The sequence below is a fragment of the Bos grunniens genome, chromosome 12 (genome assembly GCF_055505025.1).
Source record: "Bos grunniens cultivar Pamir isolate PY7600 chromosome 12, Bosgru_T2T1.0, whole genome shotgun sequence".
Classification (NCBI taxonomy): domain Eukaryota; kingdom Metazoa; phylum Chordata; class Mammalia; order Artiodactyla; family Bovidae; genus Bos; species Bos grunniens.
In genome coordinates this window covers 79,539,997-79,558,522 of record NC_141176.1, presented here as the reverse complement: position 1 = coordinate 79,558,522, position 18,526 = coordinate 79,539,997, and the positions used below count along the sequence as shown (strand labels likewise).

Here is an 18,526-nt window from a genome sequence, read left to right as displayed (position 1 = left end):
GTTAGGGAAGAGGTCAGAACTGGAGATAGTTAGGAAGTCAAATATGTTGACTTTTTATGTTGAGTAATGAAAAATTATAATTTTAATTGTATTTGTAGGATTGTGGTTTGAATAGAAAAGTGTGATATATCTGAAAATAAGTACTGTGGTTTCTGAACTATAATGTAATATTTAGCTTATCACTGTGTCTCAAGAGTAATGCTTTTATAAAACACAATAATCATAGCAATTGTAGCAGGTAGCTATAATTCTGAACCAGATAATTTAATGTTCAAAATAATTCTGACATTTTAGAATCAGTCTTCATTTTGAACCTGTCCAAATGTACATTAAAATTGAAACATTCAAAGTTAAAATTGTTTATAAATGATCAAAACTAGGGAGTGTTGATGATCTCATACTTTCTTACTGACATGCTAAAGAATTTAAAATCTATTTTAATATTAAATAAAACCCTAAATAATACTGTTGCTGTTGGTTTGGCCAAAAAGTTTGTTTAGGTTTCTCGATAACATCTTATAGAAAAATCTGAATGAACTTTGTAGCTAACCCAATATAATTACACTTATTCTTATTATACCACATAGTAAAATAAATAAATTTGCCAACAAAGGTCCTTATAGTCAAAGCTGTGATTTTTCCAGTAGTCATGTGTGGATGTGAGAGTTGGACCATAAAGAAGGCTGAGCACTGAAGAATTGATGTTTCTGAACTGTGATGTTGGAGATTCTTGAGAGTCCTGGGACTGAAAGGAGATCAAACTAGTCAGTCCTAAAGGAAATCAGTCCTAAATATTCATTGGAAGGACTGATGTTGAAGCTCCAATACTTTGGCCACCTGATGCGAAGAACTGACTTATTAGAAAAGACCCTGATGCTGGGTAAGACTGAAGCAGGAGGATAAGGTGACAGCAGAGGATGAGATGGTTGGATGGCATCACCAACTCAGTGGACATAAGTTTAAGCAAGCTCTGGGAGATGGTGAAGGACAGGGATGCCTGGCATGCTGTAGTCCATGAGGTTGCAGAGTCAGACATGACTGAGTGACTGAACAATGGTTGTGCCACATATTTACAAATTACTGAAAGACATGGCACAGCAGAGAGTAGGGAAACAAGCATGGCCTTTTTGTTTAGCAGGACAGTTTGGATTCAGATTCCAGTTACACCATTAATTATACGACCTTTGTCATAAAATTTGTTCATTAGGACAATAGAAAAAGTAATAGTATATTTTACAAAGTTGTCAGAGGATTAAATACGCTTTTATACCAAAAACACATAGAATGGCTGAAGGCTATCATGAGAAATAGTGGGTACTTTTACGGATTTTGGTGGCTCAGAGGGTAAAGCGTCTGCCTGCAGTGTGGGAGACCTGGTTTCCATCCCTGGGTCAGGAAGATCTCTTGGAGAAGGCAGTGGCAACCCACTCCAGTATTCTTGCCTGGAAAATCCCATGGACGGAGAAGCCTAGTAGGCTACAGTCGATGGGGTCGCAAAGAGTCAGACACAATTGAGCGACTTCACTTTCACTTTTCACAGATTTTATGTTCATTGAGAGTCAGTATAGAGTCAGGGCCAATGGATGAAACTTGAACAAGTAGGGAGAGATTTTTACTCAGTATGTGCATGAACATTTTAATAGAGTTTTCTAAAATGTTAATGATCTGTCAAAGGAGATAGTACATTTCTGTTATAGCAGTTATTCTGTTTAACTGAAGTCACATTTCTAAAATGTTGTAAAGATTTAAGCTCCAGATAGGTTTTATTGTACTATTACATGATTTTCAAATCTAATGTTCCATTTCTCAATTTGGCCCTTATGTGATTTTACACTAACATTTTATTCCACAAACATATTCAACTTTAAGTAGAACTAAAGCACAGAAAAAATAGAGTTTCTGCTAGCTATTTGAACTTACATAGGTAAAATAGTGCCAATTTTCTGGTGAATTTAATCAGTACAGATTCCCAATCTTGTTAATCCCCAAGGAAAATAATTTGAGATTTTATTTCCTTTTTTTTGAGTTATTAACAAAAAACTATTTGGTCACTAGAAGTGGTATAGATAAAATTCAGCTATTTTCCAGGCCTATCCCATCCATAGTCCAAAAAATATAACATTGATAAAGTGCTTGGAAAGTTAACCTTAAAATTGACAGCCATCTTAAGGAAATGAAGTGTTGATATGTGTACTTTTAGTATTATAGCACCTATTTTTTGTACATTTAAGAGACCAGGTTTTATGTTTAAAGTGAAATGTGGTATTTGTTTAGCTGGATGCCAGTATTCCAGCTAATTTCACCTTTGTTATGAGCAAATGAGAAAAGATTGAAGAACTATACTTTATTAATTTTTATAAAATATTAATTGCAGAAGCATATGAAGGGGAATTAAGAAAATCCACTTGCAACTGTTTCATTGTGGTCTTTTGCCAAGGGAAAAAAAAAATTCTGGTTGACATGTTTTCTAATTGTCTTTAAGTCTAATTGTTCATAAGACTGTGCCAGAGCTCACCTTCTATATCAAGGCTTATTATGGTCATACTATTATGATGATGATGCACATATTAGCTTCCCCCCAAAATGGTAATAGTAGCACATTTGGAGTGGTTTTGATGGGATATACATCCTGAGAAATTAGGTGTTTGGCAAGTTTACAGCTTCCCACTTCTGCAGTTACTGATTGAAAACTAACCTACATGACCTTGCTGTGCTCCAGCAAGTTTATACATCAGTTAGATGAAGAATGGTTGATATTATTAAAAAATTATGTGATTTGTCTCTTGGTTTTGATTTTTTATGCCTTATTTATATATTCATATATGTATAATATGGACTACAATTAAGAGATTAAATAGTAAATGTTGAAAGTAAAAGATTTATGGAATATAGATAATTATTTGAAAAATTTACTTTAAAATGAAAAGTCTTAGGTTTCTGAAAGCATTATGTTTCAAAGTAAAACTTTGAAATAGAAATAATTTGCTGATTATTTTTTGCCATGTTGATTTTGGTATTTGTACAAATGTTAACTTGTAATTTCAAAGTGAGGAAATACTTTTCTCATGTTTCCCAGTGGATTTAGTAAATGATAAATAACCACTATCTGTTTAATCAGTTTTTGCTTAAAGAAATATCTGTTTGATAAGAAAATATCTGTCACAGATTAGGATCTTGGAGAAGGCAATGGCACCCCATTCCAGTACTCTTGCCTGGAAAATCCCGTGGGCAGAGGAGCCTGGTAGGCTGCAGTCCATGGGATCACTAAGAGTCGAACACGACTGAGCAACTTCACTTTCACTTTTCACTTTCATGCATTAGAGAAGGAAATGGCAACCCACTCCAGTGTTCTTGCCTGGAGAATCCCAGGGACAGGGGAGCCTGATGGGCTGCTGTCTATGGGGTCGCACAGAGTTGGACACGACTGAAGCGACTTAGCAGCAGCAGAAGACACACAATAATATAATTGTTTTTATTTTTAAGTTCTTAGGCCCTTTAGGTGAAGACTTCTACGCAGAAGATTTTTACTTGTTGGAAAAGATAACATTTACTAAGTTTGTAGCGAACATTGAAGACATTGTTAAAAATACAGAAATCAACTCAAAGAAGTAAGTATTTAAAATCGTAAGAGCATTTCATTTTGGAGTTTGGTATTTTGCCTCTGATTTCTTTTTAAGGTTAGAAAGTGTTTCAGGTACCAACCGAAAATACAGTAAAAGACATATAGAGAATATAAAGAAATAGTAGAAAATACCATTTGCTCACCACTACCAAACTGTAGATGTTAATATTTTATTTGCCTTGGATCTATCTCTTTTGTTTTCTTTCCATCTGTCCCATTCTCCCCCCTCCCCAAGAGGTAGCCATTTTCTTAAATGTTGTATGCATGATTCCTCTATTTGCCTTTATACTTCTGCTTCATATGTAATTATCTATTATTAATGTTTATGGTGTTAAAGCCTTGACTTTTTTAGAGATATGCTATTATACATAGGCTCCTTTTGCAATCTGCCTCTGTAGGAACTTTATCCATTTTCCCATTTTCATGTATATAGACTGAACTTATTCACTTCAATTTCTTTCTAGTATTTCGTGAATATATTGCAATTAATTTATATACTCCATTACTGAAGTACAATTAACTTGCCTTTAGTTCGTTCAGTTCAGTTCAGTCGCTCAGTTGTGTCCGACTCTTTGCGACTCCATGAATCGCAGCACGCCAGGCCTCCATGTCCATCACCAGCTCCCGGAGTTTACCCAAACTTATGTCCATCGAGTCGGTGATGCCATCCACCCATCTCAGGGAACTGCCTGGTGATGATGGAGCAGTGGTGGTGGTTATACAAACCTAAACAGGGAATGAAACTGCATAAAACCACACACACACACGAGTCCGTGTGAAAACTGAACATGATCTGTAGTCCAGTAAACAGTATTGTTTCAATGGTGATGTCCTGGTTTGGTATATGGAGTGTCTCCTTTGAAGGAAGCCAGATGGAGGGTTGAAGAGCCTCTATGTACTAGCTTGTGAGTCTATAATTATTTCAAAGTAAGTTTGTTTTTAAAAAAAAAAAAGAAGCTCTCTGATTTATGTGTGTAGCACAAAGAATGTGCTAACCATCAGACAATTGTACTCATCTCCTATGCTAGTAAGGTCATGTTCAAAATCTTGCATGTGAGGCTTCAGCATTATACAAACCAAAAACTTTCAGATGTCCAAGCTGGTTTTAGAAAAGGAAGAGGAACCGGAAATCAAATTGCCAACATTCGCTGGATCACAGAGAAAGCAAGGGAAATTCCCAGAAAAACATCTACCTCCATTTCTTCAACTATGCTAAAGCCTTTGACTGTGTGGATCATAACGAACTGTGGAAAGCTCTTAAAGATATAGGAATACCAGACCATCTTACCTGTCTCCTAAGAAAACTGTGGGTCAAGAAGCAACAACAACAACAAAAAAAAGAAGCAACAGAACCCTGTACAGAAGAACTGATTGGTTCAAGATTGAGAAAGGAGTACGACAGGGCTGTCTGCTGTCATCCTGTTTGTTTAACCTATATGCTGAGCAAATCATGAGGAATACCCAGCTGGGTGAGTTACAAGACAGGAACAAGGAACCCTGTATGGAATCAAGATAGGCAGGACAAACATCAACAGCCTCAGATATGAGGATGATACCACTCTAATGGCAGAAAGCAAAGAGGAATTAAAGAGCCTCTTGATGAGAGTGAAGGAGGAGAGTGAAAGAGCTGGCTTAAAACTAAATATTAAAAAACTAAGATAATGGCATCCGGTCCCGTTCAGTTCAGTTCAGTTCAGTCGTTTAGTTGTGTCCGACTCCTTGCAACCCCATGAATCGCAGCACACCAGGCCTCCCTGTCCATCACCAACTCCCGGAGTTTACTCAAACTCATGTCCATCGAGTCATTGATGCCATCCAGCCATCTCATCCTCTGTCGTCCCCTTCTCCTCCTGCCCCTAATCCCTCCCAGCATCAGGGTCTTTTCTTTTTTTTCTCTCTTTTTTATTTTTTTATTTTTTAAACTTTACAATATTGTATTGGTTTTGCCAAATATCGAAATGAATCCGCCACAGGTATACATGTGTTCCCCATCCTGAACCCTCCACCCTCCTCCCTCTCCATACCATCCCTCTGGGTCATCCCAGTGCACCAGCCCCAAGCATCCAGTATCGTGCATCAAACCTGGACTGGCGACTCGTTTCATACATGATACTTTACATGTTTCAATGCCAATCTCCCAAATCTTCCCACCCTCTCCCTCTCCCACAGAGTCCATAAGACTGTTCTATACATCAGTGTCTCTTTTGCTGTCTCGTACACAGGGTTATTGTTACCATCTTTCTAAATTCCGTATATATGTGTTAGTATACTGTATTGGTGTTTGTCTTTCTGGCTGGCTTCACTATAATAGGTTCCAGTTTCATCCATCTCATTAGAACTGATTCAAATGAATTCTTTTTAATGGCTGAGTAATACTCCATTGTGTATATGTACCATAGCTTTCTTATCCATTCATCTGCTGATGGACATCTAGGTTGCTTCCATGTCCTGGCTATTATGAACAGTGCTGCGATGAACATTGGGGTACACGTGTCTCTCTCCCTTCTGGTTTCCTCAGTGTGTATGCCCAGCAGTGGGATTGCTGAATCATAAGGCAGTTCTATTTCCAGTTTTTTGAGGAATCTCCACACTGTTCTGCATAGTGGCTGTACTAGTTTGCATTCCCACCAGCAGTGTAAGTGTAATTCTCCACACCCTCTCCAGCATTTATTGCTTGTAGAGTCAACTCTTCGCATCAGGTGGCCAAAGTACTGGAGTTTCAGCTTTACCATCAGTCCTTCCAATGAACACCCAGGACTGATCTCCTTTAGGATGGACTGGTTGGATCTCCGTGGAGTCCAAGGGACTCTGAAGAGTCTTCTCGAACACCACAGTTCAAAAGCATCAATTCTTCAGTGCTCAGCTTGATTCACAGTCCAACTCTCACATCCATACATGACCACGGGAAAAACCATAGCCTTGACTAGCCGGACCTTTGTTGGCAAAGTAATATCTCTGCTTTTGAATATGCTATCTAGGTTGGTCATAACTTTCCTTCCAAGGAGTAAGTGTCTTTTAATTTCATGGCTGCAATCACCATCTGCAGTGATTTTGGAGCCCCCAAAAATACTATTATGCAAATGCTATCATGAACTTAGTTTACATGTCTCCTTGTGCAATGTATGAGTTTCTCTAGATTAAAGGAGTGTTGTTACTGGGTTTAGGATAGACATACCTTCAGCTTTATCAGATATTGCTAAAGGAGTTGGAACAGTTAAGACTCCTACCAGAAATGCATTAGTTCTTGTTTCCTGAAGTCCTCACCAATACTTGGTGTTACCCAACCTGTTCATTTCCTATCTTATGGATATGAAATTACATCTTGATTTTTTTAATTTATTTTTAATTGAGTGATAATTGCTTCAAATATTGTATTAGTTTCTGCCATATATCAATGTGAATCAGCCATAGGTATACATATGTCCCCTCCCTCTTTTTTTTTTTTAATTTTATTTTATTTTTAAACTTTACATAATTGTATTAGTTTTGCCAAATATCAAAATGAATCCGCCATAGGTATACATGTGTTCCCCATCCTGAACCCTCCTCCCTCCTCCTTCCCCATACCATCCCTCTGGGTCATCCGAGTGCTCTAGCCCCAAGCATCCAGTATCGTGCATCGAACCTGGACTGGCATCTCGTTTCATACATGATATTTTACATGTTTCAATGCCATTCTCCCAAATCTTCCCACCCTCTCCCTCTCCCACAGAGTCCATAAGACTGTTCTATACATCAGTGTCTCTTTTGCTGTCTCGTACACAGGGTTATTGTTACCATATTTCTAAATTCCATATATATGCATTAGTATACTGTATTGGTGTTTTTCCTTCTGGCTTACTTCACTCTGTATAATAGGCTCCAGTTTCATCCATCTCATTAGAACTGATTCAAATGAATTCTTTTTAATGGCTGAGTAATACTCCATTGTGTATAAGTACCATAGCTTTCTTATCCATTCATCTGCTGATGGACATCTAGGTTGCTTCCATGTCCTGGGTATTATAAACAGTGCTGCGATGAACATTGGGGTACACGTGTCTCTCTCCCTTCTGGTTTCCTCAGTGTGTATGCCCAGCAGTGGGATTGCTGGATCATAAGGCAGTTCTATTTCCAGTTTTTTAAGGAATCTCCACACTGTTCTCCATAGTGGTTGTACTAGTTTGCATTCCCACCAGCAGTGTAAGAGGGTTCCCTTTTCTCCACACCCTCTCCAGCATTTATTATTTGTAGACTTTTGGATTGCAGCCATTCTGACTGGTGTGAAACAGTTCCTTTCTAGAAGACAAGGAAGTGCATCTTGTTTTAATTCTACGTCCTGTCTTCTAGTAAAGTTGAATATCTTCTCATATGATTGTTTTAGTTTGCTCTTCTGTAAAAGATATGTTCATGCTTTTTGCTTAATTATTTGTTGGATTTTCTTTCAGCGATTTATAAACATGTGGTATATATATCTTTTATCAGTAATAAAATACACTATTGCAGTTTGTGGCTTGGCTGTTGAATTGTAACTTTTTACAGAGAAGTTTTTTTTTAATGTCAAAATATTCTCTGGGTTTTTCCTTTGTAATCTGTGATCTGTATGTCAAGTGAAGGGTGTGTACTCATATGTGTGTGTGTATAGGGTGTATAAATATTTCCCTTGGTCTGAATTCGTAAAGGTATTCTCTTTTATTTTCTTCTAAAAGTTTTACAGTTTTGCTTTTTTCTGATGTATGTCTTTAATTCTTCTTAGATCTTTATACTGTTCCACTGATGTCTTGCCTTATGCAGTCCCACATTGTAACTACCACAGCTTTATAATAAATTTCAATATCAGATAATGAAAATTACTCCTGCTACTTCTTCAAAGTTTTCTTGACCTTTTTTTTTGGCTACATTTTCATATAAATATTATTAGGACCAGAATAACAAGTTCTACAGAAAACCTTCCTGCTATTTTTATGGGAATTTATTTGAATTTATTGTTTAAAAAGAATTGCCATCTTTATGTGATATTGTATTATCTTACCCATTAAATATATACATATATTATTTATATGAAACTACACATACATACATACATATATATGTAGGTAGATAAGTAGGTAGACAGACGCACTTATTCGGGGTCTTTAGAGTTCCTTTTGGGCTTCCCTGGTGGCTCAGCTGCTAAAGAATCCGCCTGCAGTGCAGGAGACCTGGGTTTGATCCCTGGTTGGGAAGATCCCCTGGAGAAGGGCTTGGCAACCCACTCCAGTGTTCTTGCCTGGAGAATCTCAGTGAACAGAGGAACCTGGCAGCCTACAGTTCATGTGATTGCAAAGAGTCGAACACAACTGAGCAACTAAGCATAGCACAGTGTTCCTTTTAGATTCTTCAGTGAAGCTTCCACTTTTTCCCCCATGAAGTCTTACACATGTGTTTTTAACTTTATCCCTAGTACTTAGGATCTGGCTTTCCTAGTAACTCAGTGTTAAGAATCCTGCCTGCCAATTCAGGAGACGCAGGTTCAGTCTCTCCATCAGGAAGATTCCCTGGTAAAGGGAATGGCAACCCATTCCAGTAGTCTTACCTGGGAAATCCCATACAGTCCATAGCGTTGCTAAGAGTCAGACACGACTAAGGGATTAACACGTTCACTTTTCCTCTCTTCAGTTCAAAGCACTTTTCAAAACGACAAAAATTGACCTGGATAGCTGAAAATTCAGAAAATCTAGGAAAAATTTGTTGGAGGCCTCAAAGATTTTCTTTTTTTTGTCTCCCTCTCCTCTAAGTACATAACAGCCCAGTTTAAAAAACATGGGGAATATGTTGTCCATAAATATTTCCTCCATTGTGCCTACAATTTTACATATTAGAGATTGTGTGGCTAATTTAACCTTAAGTTTCTAAACCTTTAAGGAAGTTTAGGAGTAGATTATGATTTTGATTAATTCTTTTATGTTTATTAAGTGGCAATTAAATGCAATGCTCTGTGAAAGATATGGTTTACAAATAGAAATAATATAAAGTGTACAGGAACTATATATCCAGCAAAAAATGATGCAGTAGAGAAATACTGACAAGGTTCTCAACCACTCTGATTCTGAATTTCTTTGTTTATAAAATGGAGATGCCTATTTTTTCTTTTTTTTTTTTTTTTTGTACTTAAATTTCAGCTAACATTTTCTGTTATCATTAAACATACACATTTTCGTATTTTAATGATATATCAGCATATCATTAAATGTACACATTTTCTCTGTCATAGATTTATGAATTTGATTATATTTAATCTAGGTGTTTATTTTGTACATTTTTAGTTTTTGAATGAATTTGAAACTGTAGAAATCTGGGCTGCTTAGCTATATTAAAAATTCTATGAAAGTAGATATCTTACCATTTACTTTTTGTTTTTCCTGCATGCTCTTCTTTCTTCCTTATGTGGGTCTAAGTGCTTGGATACATAACCAGCAACTCAGCAAATTTTGACTAATTGAATGATTCTCTATATCATTATAGACACTGTTAGGAATATCACTTATGTGCTTTAGCTATCAGTCATATCAAAGATAAAAAATAGGTTGACCTTAGAAGCAGCAGTCATTGTACTTTTGATAGAATCTACAAGTTTGGAAGAAAAGTCTTTTACATACAGTTTATCTACTAGAGATACTTTGCAGTAAATTCCCTTTTCTTAAGGTGTTATATGATAGATGAAATATGGACCTTTCTTCCCCCAAAATTCATTCATTGTTTATCTTGTTTCTCTAGCTTGAGTGACCTTGTTATGAAAATTGATGCTCTTGTTTCCTCTTTGCCTAAACGTGCCTCTCGGTATGACATCACATTTCTTAAGGAGAGTCGCAGGTAAGAATATATTAGTGCTGTGTTTTCTGTCACTGCATCCTGTACTTAGTTATGGTTACATTTGTGTTCATGATATAGCCAAAGTTAAAGTAGAATTAAAAGTTGTTAGACAATAAATGTTTTTGATAAGATTAGGAAAAAAATTCTAGTCAATTGTATTCTGGTAAATAAATTATTTTATATATATATATATATAATATGAAGTTTCAAGTAAGTAAACCTAATATGATTTGTCTTACTTTCATCTTTCTTCCACACTCAAGTTCATTTGAAATTTTGCAGTATAATCATTATAAATAATAATAGCTTTATGTTGTCATTGTATAAAAGACTCCGTTACCAAAGAATTCTGCTTAATTAAATGTAGACATTTACAAAAGAATATCCCAAAATGTGTTCTATGGAACATTACTCTGAGATGTTGACAAATATCTTCTGAGGGAGGACCTATCTAGTCAAGTAAATTTAGAGTATACTTTACCCTTTGGGGTGGAGGAGTGAGATTTTCAGTGTGCATCCATATATTGACAATTATGAGATGTGGTGTAGTTAAAAGAAAACAAAAGGTTCGTTTTGGGTAAACTGTGCAGTTGAGTAACTATTCGTGGAACATTTCTTTGTTAAAAATTTATTATTCCTTAAAAAATTAGATTTCTAAAAACAGCCATCAGAGAAATACTGTTTTAAAATAATAAACTAGTTTATAATTTCACTATATAATACTTCTCCTCTAAGATATTTGAAATAAAATTCATACAATTATCTGGGTACCCAGCTGGAATTTTTTTTTAAATTTAAGGACCACTGAGAATAGGAAAAAAAAATCGGTTAGACATTATGTGACTATAGATTTTATTATCTTTTTCCAATCAGTGGTCTTATAAAACTAAATTGAGACAAATTAGTTTATCATAAACTTAAAATGGCTGGCACTTCCTTCCTTATTTTCTAATTTTATACCTCTCAAAAAAAAAAAAAAATACCTGACTTCCTATGTTGTTACAATGTTAAAACAGTAACTCAATTGGACTATTCTGTACTTTGAATTAAATATATACTTTAAACTTTTCATTGAATTAAATGTGGGATTTATTATCTCATACTGGCCTTTTCTATACTTTAAATAATTTTCCCAACTTTTTACTTTAACATATAGTTCATCTTCTGTCTTAGAACTTGTTTCAGTGAAAGACTGAATGGAAAGGACAGAGGGAAGGAAGTGTGGAGAGGGTGACTGAGGTCAAGATAATATAATACATTAGGGTGTTTTTCCCCTGAGCTTTCCTGTTAATAATATGTTGGGTTTTAAAAACTATTAAATTTAATAAAAGTACTGAGTAATTTTATCATTCTCAAATCTGAGGAAATACAATTAACTTAACAAAAAAGCATCTTTGTTTTATTTTTTACATTTTATGATCCATGAGAATTTGAGGAGCTTTAAATTATCAGTTTTTTCCACTAAAATAGTATTGTTCTCTGAAGAGTTTCGATTCATGGGGTCGCAAAGAGTCGGACACGACTGAGTGATCTGATCTGATTCATAATTTCTTACTTTCATTTTCTCTAATTTAGATTTTCTGGTTTATTGAATGCAGACATTAAACTTTTAAATTTGCATTTTCTTCTATGAAGAAATAGCCAGGATTTTTTAATCCAGCTGCTACTGCTGCTGCTGCTAAGTCCCTTCAGTCGTGTCCGACTCTCTGCGACCCCACACACGGCAGCCCACCAGGCTCCACCGCCCCTGGGATTCTCCAGGCAAGAACACTGGAGTGGGTTGCCATTTCCTTCTCCAATGCATGAAAGTGAAAAGTGAAAGTGAAGTCACTCAGTTGTGTCCGACTCTTTGCGACCCCATGGACTGCAGCCCACCAGGCTCCTCCATCCATGGGATTCTCCAGGCAAGCGTGGGGTGGAATGGGGTGCCATTGCCTTCTCCATGTACATAGCTAAGATTAAGATTAATTCAGTAATTGAGTAGACTTAACTGATCATCTTTCACCTTATTTTTCTAGCATTATAAAGATAAATTCTGTAGAGAATGATATGTCCTTTGATGTCATTGCTATTGTTGATCCATTGACAAGAGAAGCACAGAAGATGGCACAGTTATTAATAGTAAGATAATTTTACATTCTATTAAACAGTATACATATATTTATTATCTACTTTTATTTTGAAATTCATAATCTTTTCAGGTTTGTTTTCAAGTATAATCAAATGTTTGTTCTTGATTCTTTATTTCATGCAGCATTCTAAATAGATTGTTGTATATCAATGTAGAAAATGAAATGATAGAGCTGTGCCTGGGGTATTATGGCAGGACCAGATTAGATGTTAATAAGGACATAATTGTTGTCCCCATCACCCCAAAACCCTCATCTCCAATGTGACTGTATTTGGAAATAGGGACTTGGGTAAGTAAGTAAGGTTAAATGAAGTGCTATAGGTTGGGCTGTAATCCAGTAGGATGAATAGCCTTATAAGAAGAGGAGAAGAGATCATTCTCTCCTCATATACAGAGAAGAGGTCATTTGAGTACACTGCAACATGGCAGCCACCGAAAAGCCAGGAAGAGAGCCCTCTTCAGGAACTGAGTCTGCCAACACTCTGACATGAAATAAATGTCTGTAGTTCAAGCCACCTGGTCTGTGGTGATTTATTATGGCAGCCTGAGCTAACTGATACAAGTGTCTTCCCATGGTCATCTTTCTTTCCCCTGGTGTGGAGAATGGCTTCTGGAGAAGCAGATGTCTAAGCTTAATGAGTATGAAAAGTTTAGAATATACTAAGTAACATTAACCATACAGGGGAAGCTAGTGGAAGAAAAAGCAAAAAAGTTGAATTCAAGAGGTTTGGCCACTGTGACAAAAGCAAAGTTCCAAAGAGTTCCAAAGAAGAGCAAGCAGAGATAAGAAAGGCTTCCTCAGGGATCAGTGCAAAGAAATAGAGGAAAACAATAAAATGGGAAAGACTATCTCTAATCTTCAAGATTAGAGATACCAAGGGAACATGTCATGAAAAGATGGGCTTATAAAGGACAGAAATGGTAGGGACCTAACAGAAGCAGAAGATATTAAGAAGAGGTGGCAAAAATACACAGAAGAACAAAAAAGATATTCACAACCCAGAAAATCACGATGGTGTGATCACTCACCTAGAGCCAGGCATCCTAGAACGTGAAGTCAGTGGGCCTTAGGAAGCATCACTACAAACAAAGCTAGTGGAGGTGATGGAATTCCAGTTGAGCTATTTCAAACCTGAAAGATGATACTGTGAAAGTGCTGCACTCAGTATGCCAGCAAATTTGGAAAACTCAGCAGTGGCCACAGGACTGGTAAAGGTCAGTTTTCATTCCAATCCCAAAGAAAGGCAATGTTAAAGAATGCTCAAACTACCGCACAATTGCACTCATCTCACACGCTAGTAAAGTGATGCTTAAAATTCTCCAAGCCAGGCTTCAGCAATACGTGAATGGTGAACTTCCAGATGTTCAGGCTGGTTTTAGAAAAGGCAGAGGAACCAGACATCAAATTGCCAACATCTCCTGGATCATCGAAAGGGCAAGGGAGTTCCAGAAAAACATCTATTTCTGCTTTATTGACTATGCCAAAGCCTTTGACTGTGTGGATCACAATAAACTGTGGAAAATTCTGAAAGAGATGGGAATACCAGACCACCTGACCTGCCTCTTGAGAAACGTGTATGCAGGTCAGGAAGCAACAGTTAGAACTGGACATGGAACAACAGACTGGTTCCAAATAGGAAAAGGAGTACGTCAAGGCTGTATATTGTCACCCTGCTTATTTAACTTATATGCAGGGTACATCTTGAGAAACGCTGGGCTGGAGAAGCACAAGCTAGAATCAAGATGCTGAGAGAAATATCAATAACCTCAGATATGCAGATGACACCAACCTTATGGCAGAAAGGGAAGAAGAACTAAAGAGCCTCTTGATGAAAGTGAAAGAGGAGAGTGAAAAAGTTGGCTTAAAGCTCAACATTCAGAAAACAAAGATAACGGCATCTGGTCCCATCACTTCATGACAAAGAGATGGAGAAACAGTGGAAACAGTGGCTGACTCTATTTTTCTGGGCTCCAGAATCACTGCAGATGGTGATTGCACCATGAAATTAAGACACTCCTTGGAAGGAAAGTTATGACCAACCTCAGTTCAGTTCAGTCGCTCAGTTGTGTCCAACTCTTTGCAACCCCATAAATCGCAGCACGCCAGGCCTCCCTGTCCATCACCAACTCTCGGAGTTCACTCAGACTCATGTCCATAGAGTCAGTGATGCCATCCAGCCATCTCATCCTCTGTCGTCCCCTTCTCCTCCTGCCCCCAATCCCTCCCAGCATCAGTGTCTTTTCCAATGAGTCATCTCTTCGCATGAGGTGGCCAAAGTACTGGAGTTTCAGCTTCAGCATCATTCCCTCCAAAGAAATCCCAGGGCTGATCTCCTTTAGAATGGCCTGGTTGGATCTCCTTGCAGTCCAAGGAACTCTCAAGAGTCTTCTCCAACACCACAGTTCAAAAGCATCAATTCTTTGGCGCTCAGCCTTCTTCACAGTCCAACTCTCACATCCATACATGACCACTGGAAAAACCATAGCCTTGACTAGAGGGACCTTTGTTGGCAAAGTAATGTCTCTGCTATCTAGATTGGTCATAACTTTCCTTCTAAGGAGTAAGCGTCTTTTAATTTCATGGCTGCAGTCACCATCTGCAGTGATTTTGGAGCCCCCAAAACTAAAGTCTGACACTGTTTCCACTGTTTCCCCATCTATTTCCCATGAAGTGATGGGACTGGATGCCATGATCTTCGTTTTCTGAATGTTGAGCTTTAAGCCAACTTTTTCACTCTCCACTTTGACTTTCATCAAGAGGTTTTTAGTTCCTCTTCACTTTCTGCCCTAAGGGTGGTGTCATCTGCATATCTGAGGTTATTGATATTTCTCCCAGCAATCTTGATTCCAGCTTGTGTTTCTTCCAGTCCAGCGTGTCTCATGATGTACTCTGCATATAAGCTAAATAAACAGGGTGATAATATACAGCCTTGACGTACTCCTTTTCCTATTTGGAACCAATCTGTGCATATTAAAAAGCAGAGACATTACTTTGTCAACAAAGGCACGTCTCGTCAAGGCTATGGTTTTTCCATAGTGGTCGTGTATGGATGTGAGAGTTGGATGGTGAAGAAAGCTGAGTGCTGAAGAATTGATGCTTTTGAACTGTGGTTTTGGAGAAGACTCTTGAGAGTCCCTTGGACTGCAAGGAGATCCAACCAGTCCATCCTAAAGGAGATCAGTCCTGGGTGTTCATTGGAAGGAGTGATGCTGAAGCTGAAACTCCAGTACTTTGGCCACCTGATGTGAAGAGCTGACTCATTTGAAAAGACCCTGATGCTGGAAAAGATTGAGGGCAGGAGGAGAAGAGGATGACAGGCTGAGATGGTTGGATGGCATCACCAATTCAATGGACATGGGTTTGGGTGGACTCCAGGAGTTGGTGATGGACAGAGAGGCCTGGCATGCTGCGATTAATGGGGTGTCAAAGAGTCGGACACGACTGAGCAACTGAACTGAACAAAAGCAAAATACCTTCAAGTCTGAAGTGATTTCTGTCATCTCACCTTCCAAGTGTAAGCCGTGTGAAGGTGCCAGGGAAGCTCAACAGTGTAAGGGACTCAGGCACCTTCTGTTGTTCAGCTGTCCTCATGAAGTAGCCTCTCTGTGGCAGTCTAAGATCACAACATCATCTCTATCACTGCATCAGGCAGTGCAGACAAGGATGCAACCCCAGCCCCAAATATCTTCCATCAAGTCACATCCCATTGACCAGACTAGCCAGCAAGCCGGCTGCACCTAGTCACAAGGGGCGGGGGCAGACACTGTGTAAACCTGAAGATTCCTTCACTAGGAAGTAGTGTGTTAGTTGCTCAGTTGTGTCTGATTCTTTGTGACCCCATGATCTATAGCCCACCAAGCTCTTCTGTCCATGGGATTTTCCAGGCAAGAATACTGGAGTGGGTTGCCATTCCCTTCTCCAGGGAATCTTCCCTACCCAGGGATCGAACCCTGGTCTCAGCATTGCAGGCAGATTCTTTTACTCCTGAGTCCCAAGGGAAGCCTATAGTTTCCGTCAGTGGGAAGTAGAGAATGAATATTAGAATACAGATAGCAGACACTGAAAGAACATTCTGTGGTTTTTCCTGTACTTATAATCTTAAAAGATTCAATTTGTGATGCAGCTTTCAGTACTTAAATTTGAATAAGCTACTCATGTTGGAAGGCATATTTTTTCTAGTGATGTTCAAAATTTTTGGATACTCCTGTTTGAAATTAGTGCGTTTTTAAAAGACATATCAAAAAATATTCTCGAAGTGGAAACTATTCTATGACCATTTACTTTTGGAAACAAGCAAAAATAATTAGGTATCAAGTCTGGGAAAAGAAGTAAATGATCAAGCTGGGTCATACTGATGTATGTATACATCATACATACTGATGTATCATACTGATACATTCTTTCAAAATTTCAAAATGCTATTTCTTTCCGAATTTGGTGTGCCCTACCAAATCATACTGGGAAAGTGGGTAATAGGTATCTCTTATAAATGCATTTCTTAATGTGTACAAGCAGTTTTGGATCCCCTTTGTCATTATACCTATTCAGTGTATAACCAGGGCAAAGTCCATTCTGTAGTTGATTTACTTGCCTTATTCTTTCAGCATTTCTGTACCTTCAAACTTTAACTTCTTTAAAGCACAATATTATTCTGTGGAAAACAGAAATCAGTAATCATACTAATAAGGAATGAAGGTAGTATGATGCATTTTAGTATATAAATTCCCTATTCCTATGGAGACTCATTATTCAGAAAAAATTGCTTACCTCTGAAGCTTTTATGTAAACATGGATTTTAAGAGTAAGAAATATGGATTATACAGAAATACAAGATATGGAATTATATTCTAGTTTATATCATTGGTAATAGTAGCATACTTCATTTCAGAGCAGCTCAGAACTTCACATAACTTATTTCATTCTATACAGAAATTTTATGCTATAATTTTGTGCCATAAAGCATAAATTAATTTACTAGAAGAAATGGGTAGTGTCTCATTTAACACTTGGGAGAAACAATGGCTCAGCAGCCTCCATTGTAGCTAATAAGAAGAATGATAGAATGGGAATTAAAATTCAGAGCTCTTAAATGCTTAGTCTGTATATTGTAATTCCTCCTCAAACATGTATCCTTTCCGTTCCATATATGTGTTTTATTCTCCTTTTACATCTGTCCTGTGTTGTCTAATATTTTCAAATCTTCACTGACTTGTTGCCTGTATAGATGTAAGGACTATCAGAATTAAAAATTCTCCTACTTTAATGCTCTAGGAAAATGAAAAGAGACTATTTTATCTGTATGTAGCCAAGACCTTCCTATATCTTTTACAACATAGATGAAATTCCATAAGGATCAGGGCACCCTTGCCGTACAGTTGTGAGGTCACTACTTTGTATTTGCACATTGAGGTTCTCTCAGATATGCAGACGACACCAACCTTATGGCAGAAATTGAAGAGGAACTAAAAAGGCTCTTGATGAAAGTGAAGGAGAGTGAAAAGTTGGCTTAAAAGCTCAACATTCAGAAAACTAAAATCATGGCATCCAGTCCCATCACTTCATGGCAGATAGATGGGGAAACAGTGAAAACAGTGGCTGTCTTTATTTTGGGGGGCTCCAAAATCACTGCAGATGGTGATTGCAGCCATGAAATTAGAAGACACTTACTCCTTGGAAGGAAAGTTATGACCAACCTAAATAGCATATTCAAAAGCAGAGACATTACTTTGCCAACTAAGGTCCATCTAGTCAAGGCTATGGTTTTTCCAGTGGTCATGTATGGATGTGAGAGTTGGACTGTGAAGAAAGCTGAGCACCAAAGAATTGATGCTTTTGAACTGTGGTGTTGGAGAAGACTCTTGAGAATCCCTTGGACTGCAAGGAGATCCAACCAGTCCATCCTAAAGGAGATGAGTCCTGGGTGTTCATTGGAACGACTGAT

The 18,526-nt window shown here is 37.7% G+C and overlaps 1 protein-coding gene across 6 annotated transcripts in view; it reads left to right on the top strand.

Annotated features, from left to right (window-relative positions):
* The window catches only part of UGGT2 (UDP-glucose glycoprotein glucosyltransferase 2), a 144,479-nt gene that overhangs the window by 86,961 nt on the left and 38,992 nt on the right, over positions 1–18,526 (top strand). For all 6 annotated transcript variants that reach the window (XM_086330271.1, XM_086330269.1, XM_086330272.1 and 3 more), the window contains 3 exons: positions 3,484–3,608; positions 10,358–10,453; positions 12,472–12,574. In XM_086330271.1, coding sequence (XP_086186397.1) covers positions 3,484–3,608; positions 10,358–10,453; positions 12,472–12,574 — 324 coding nt within the window. The remainder of the gene's footprint in view (positions 1–3,483; positions 3,609–10,357; positions 10,454–12,471; positions 12,575–18,526) is intronic.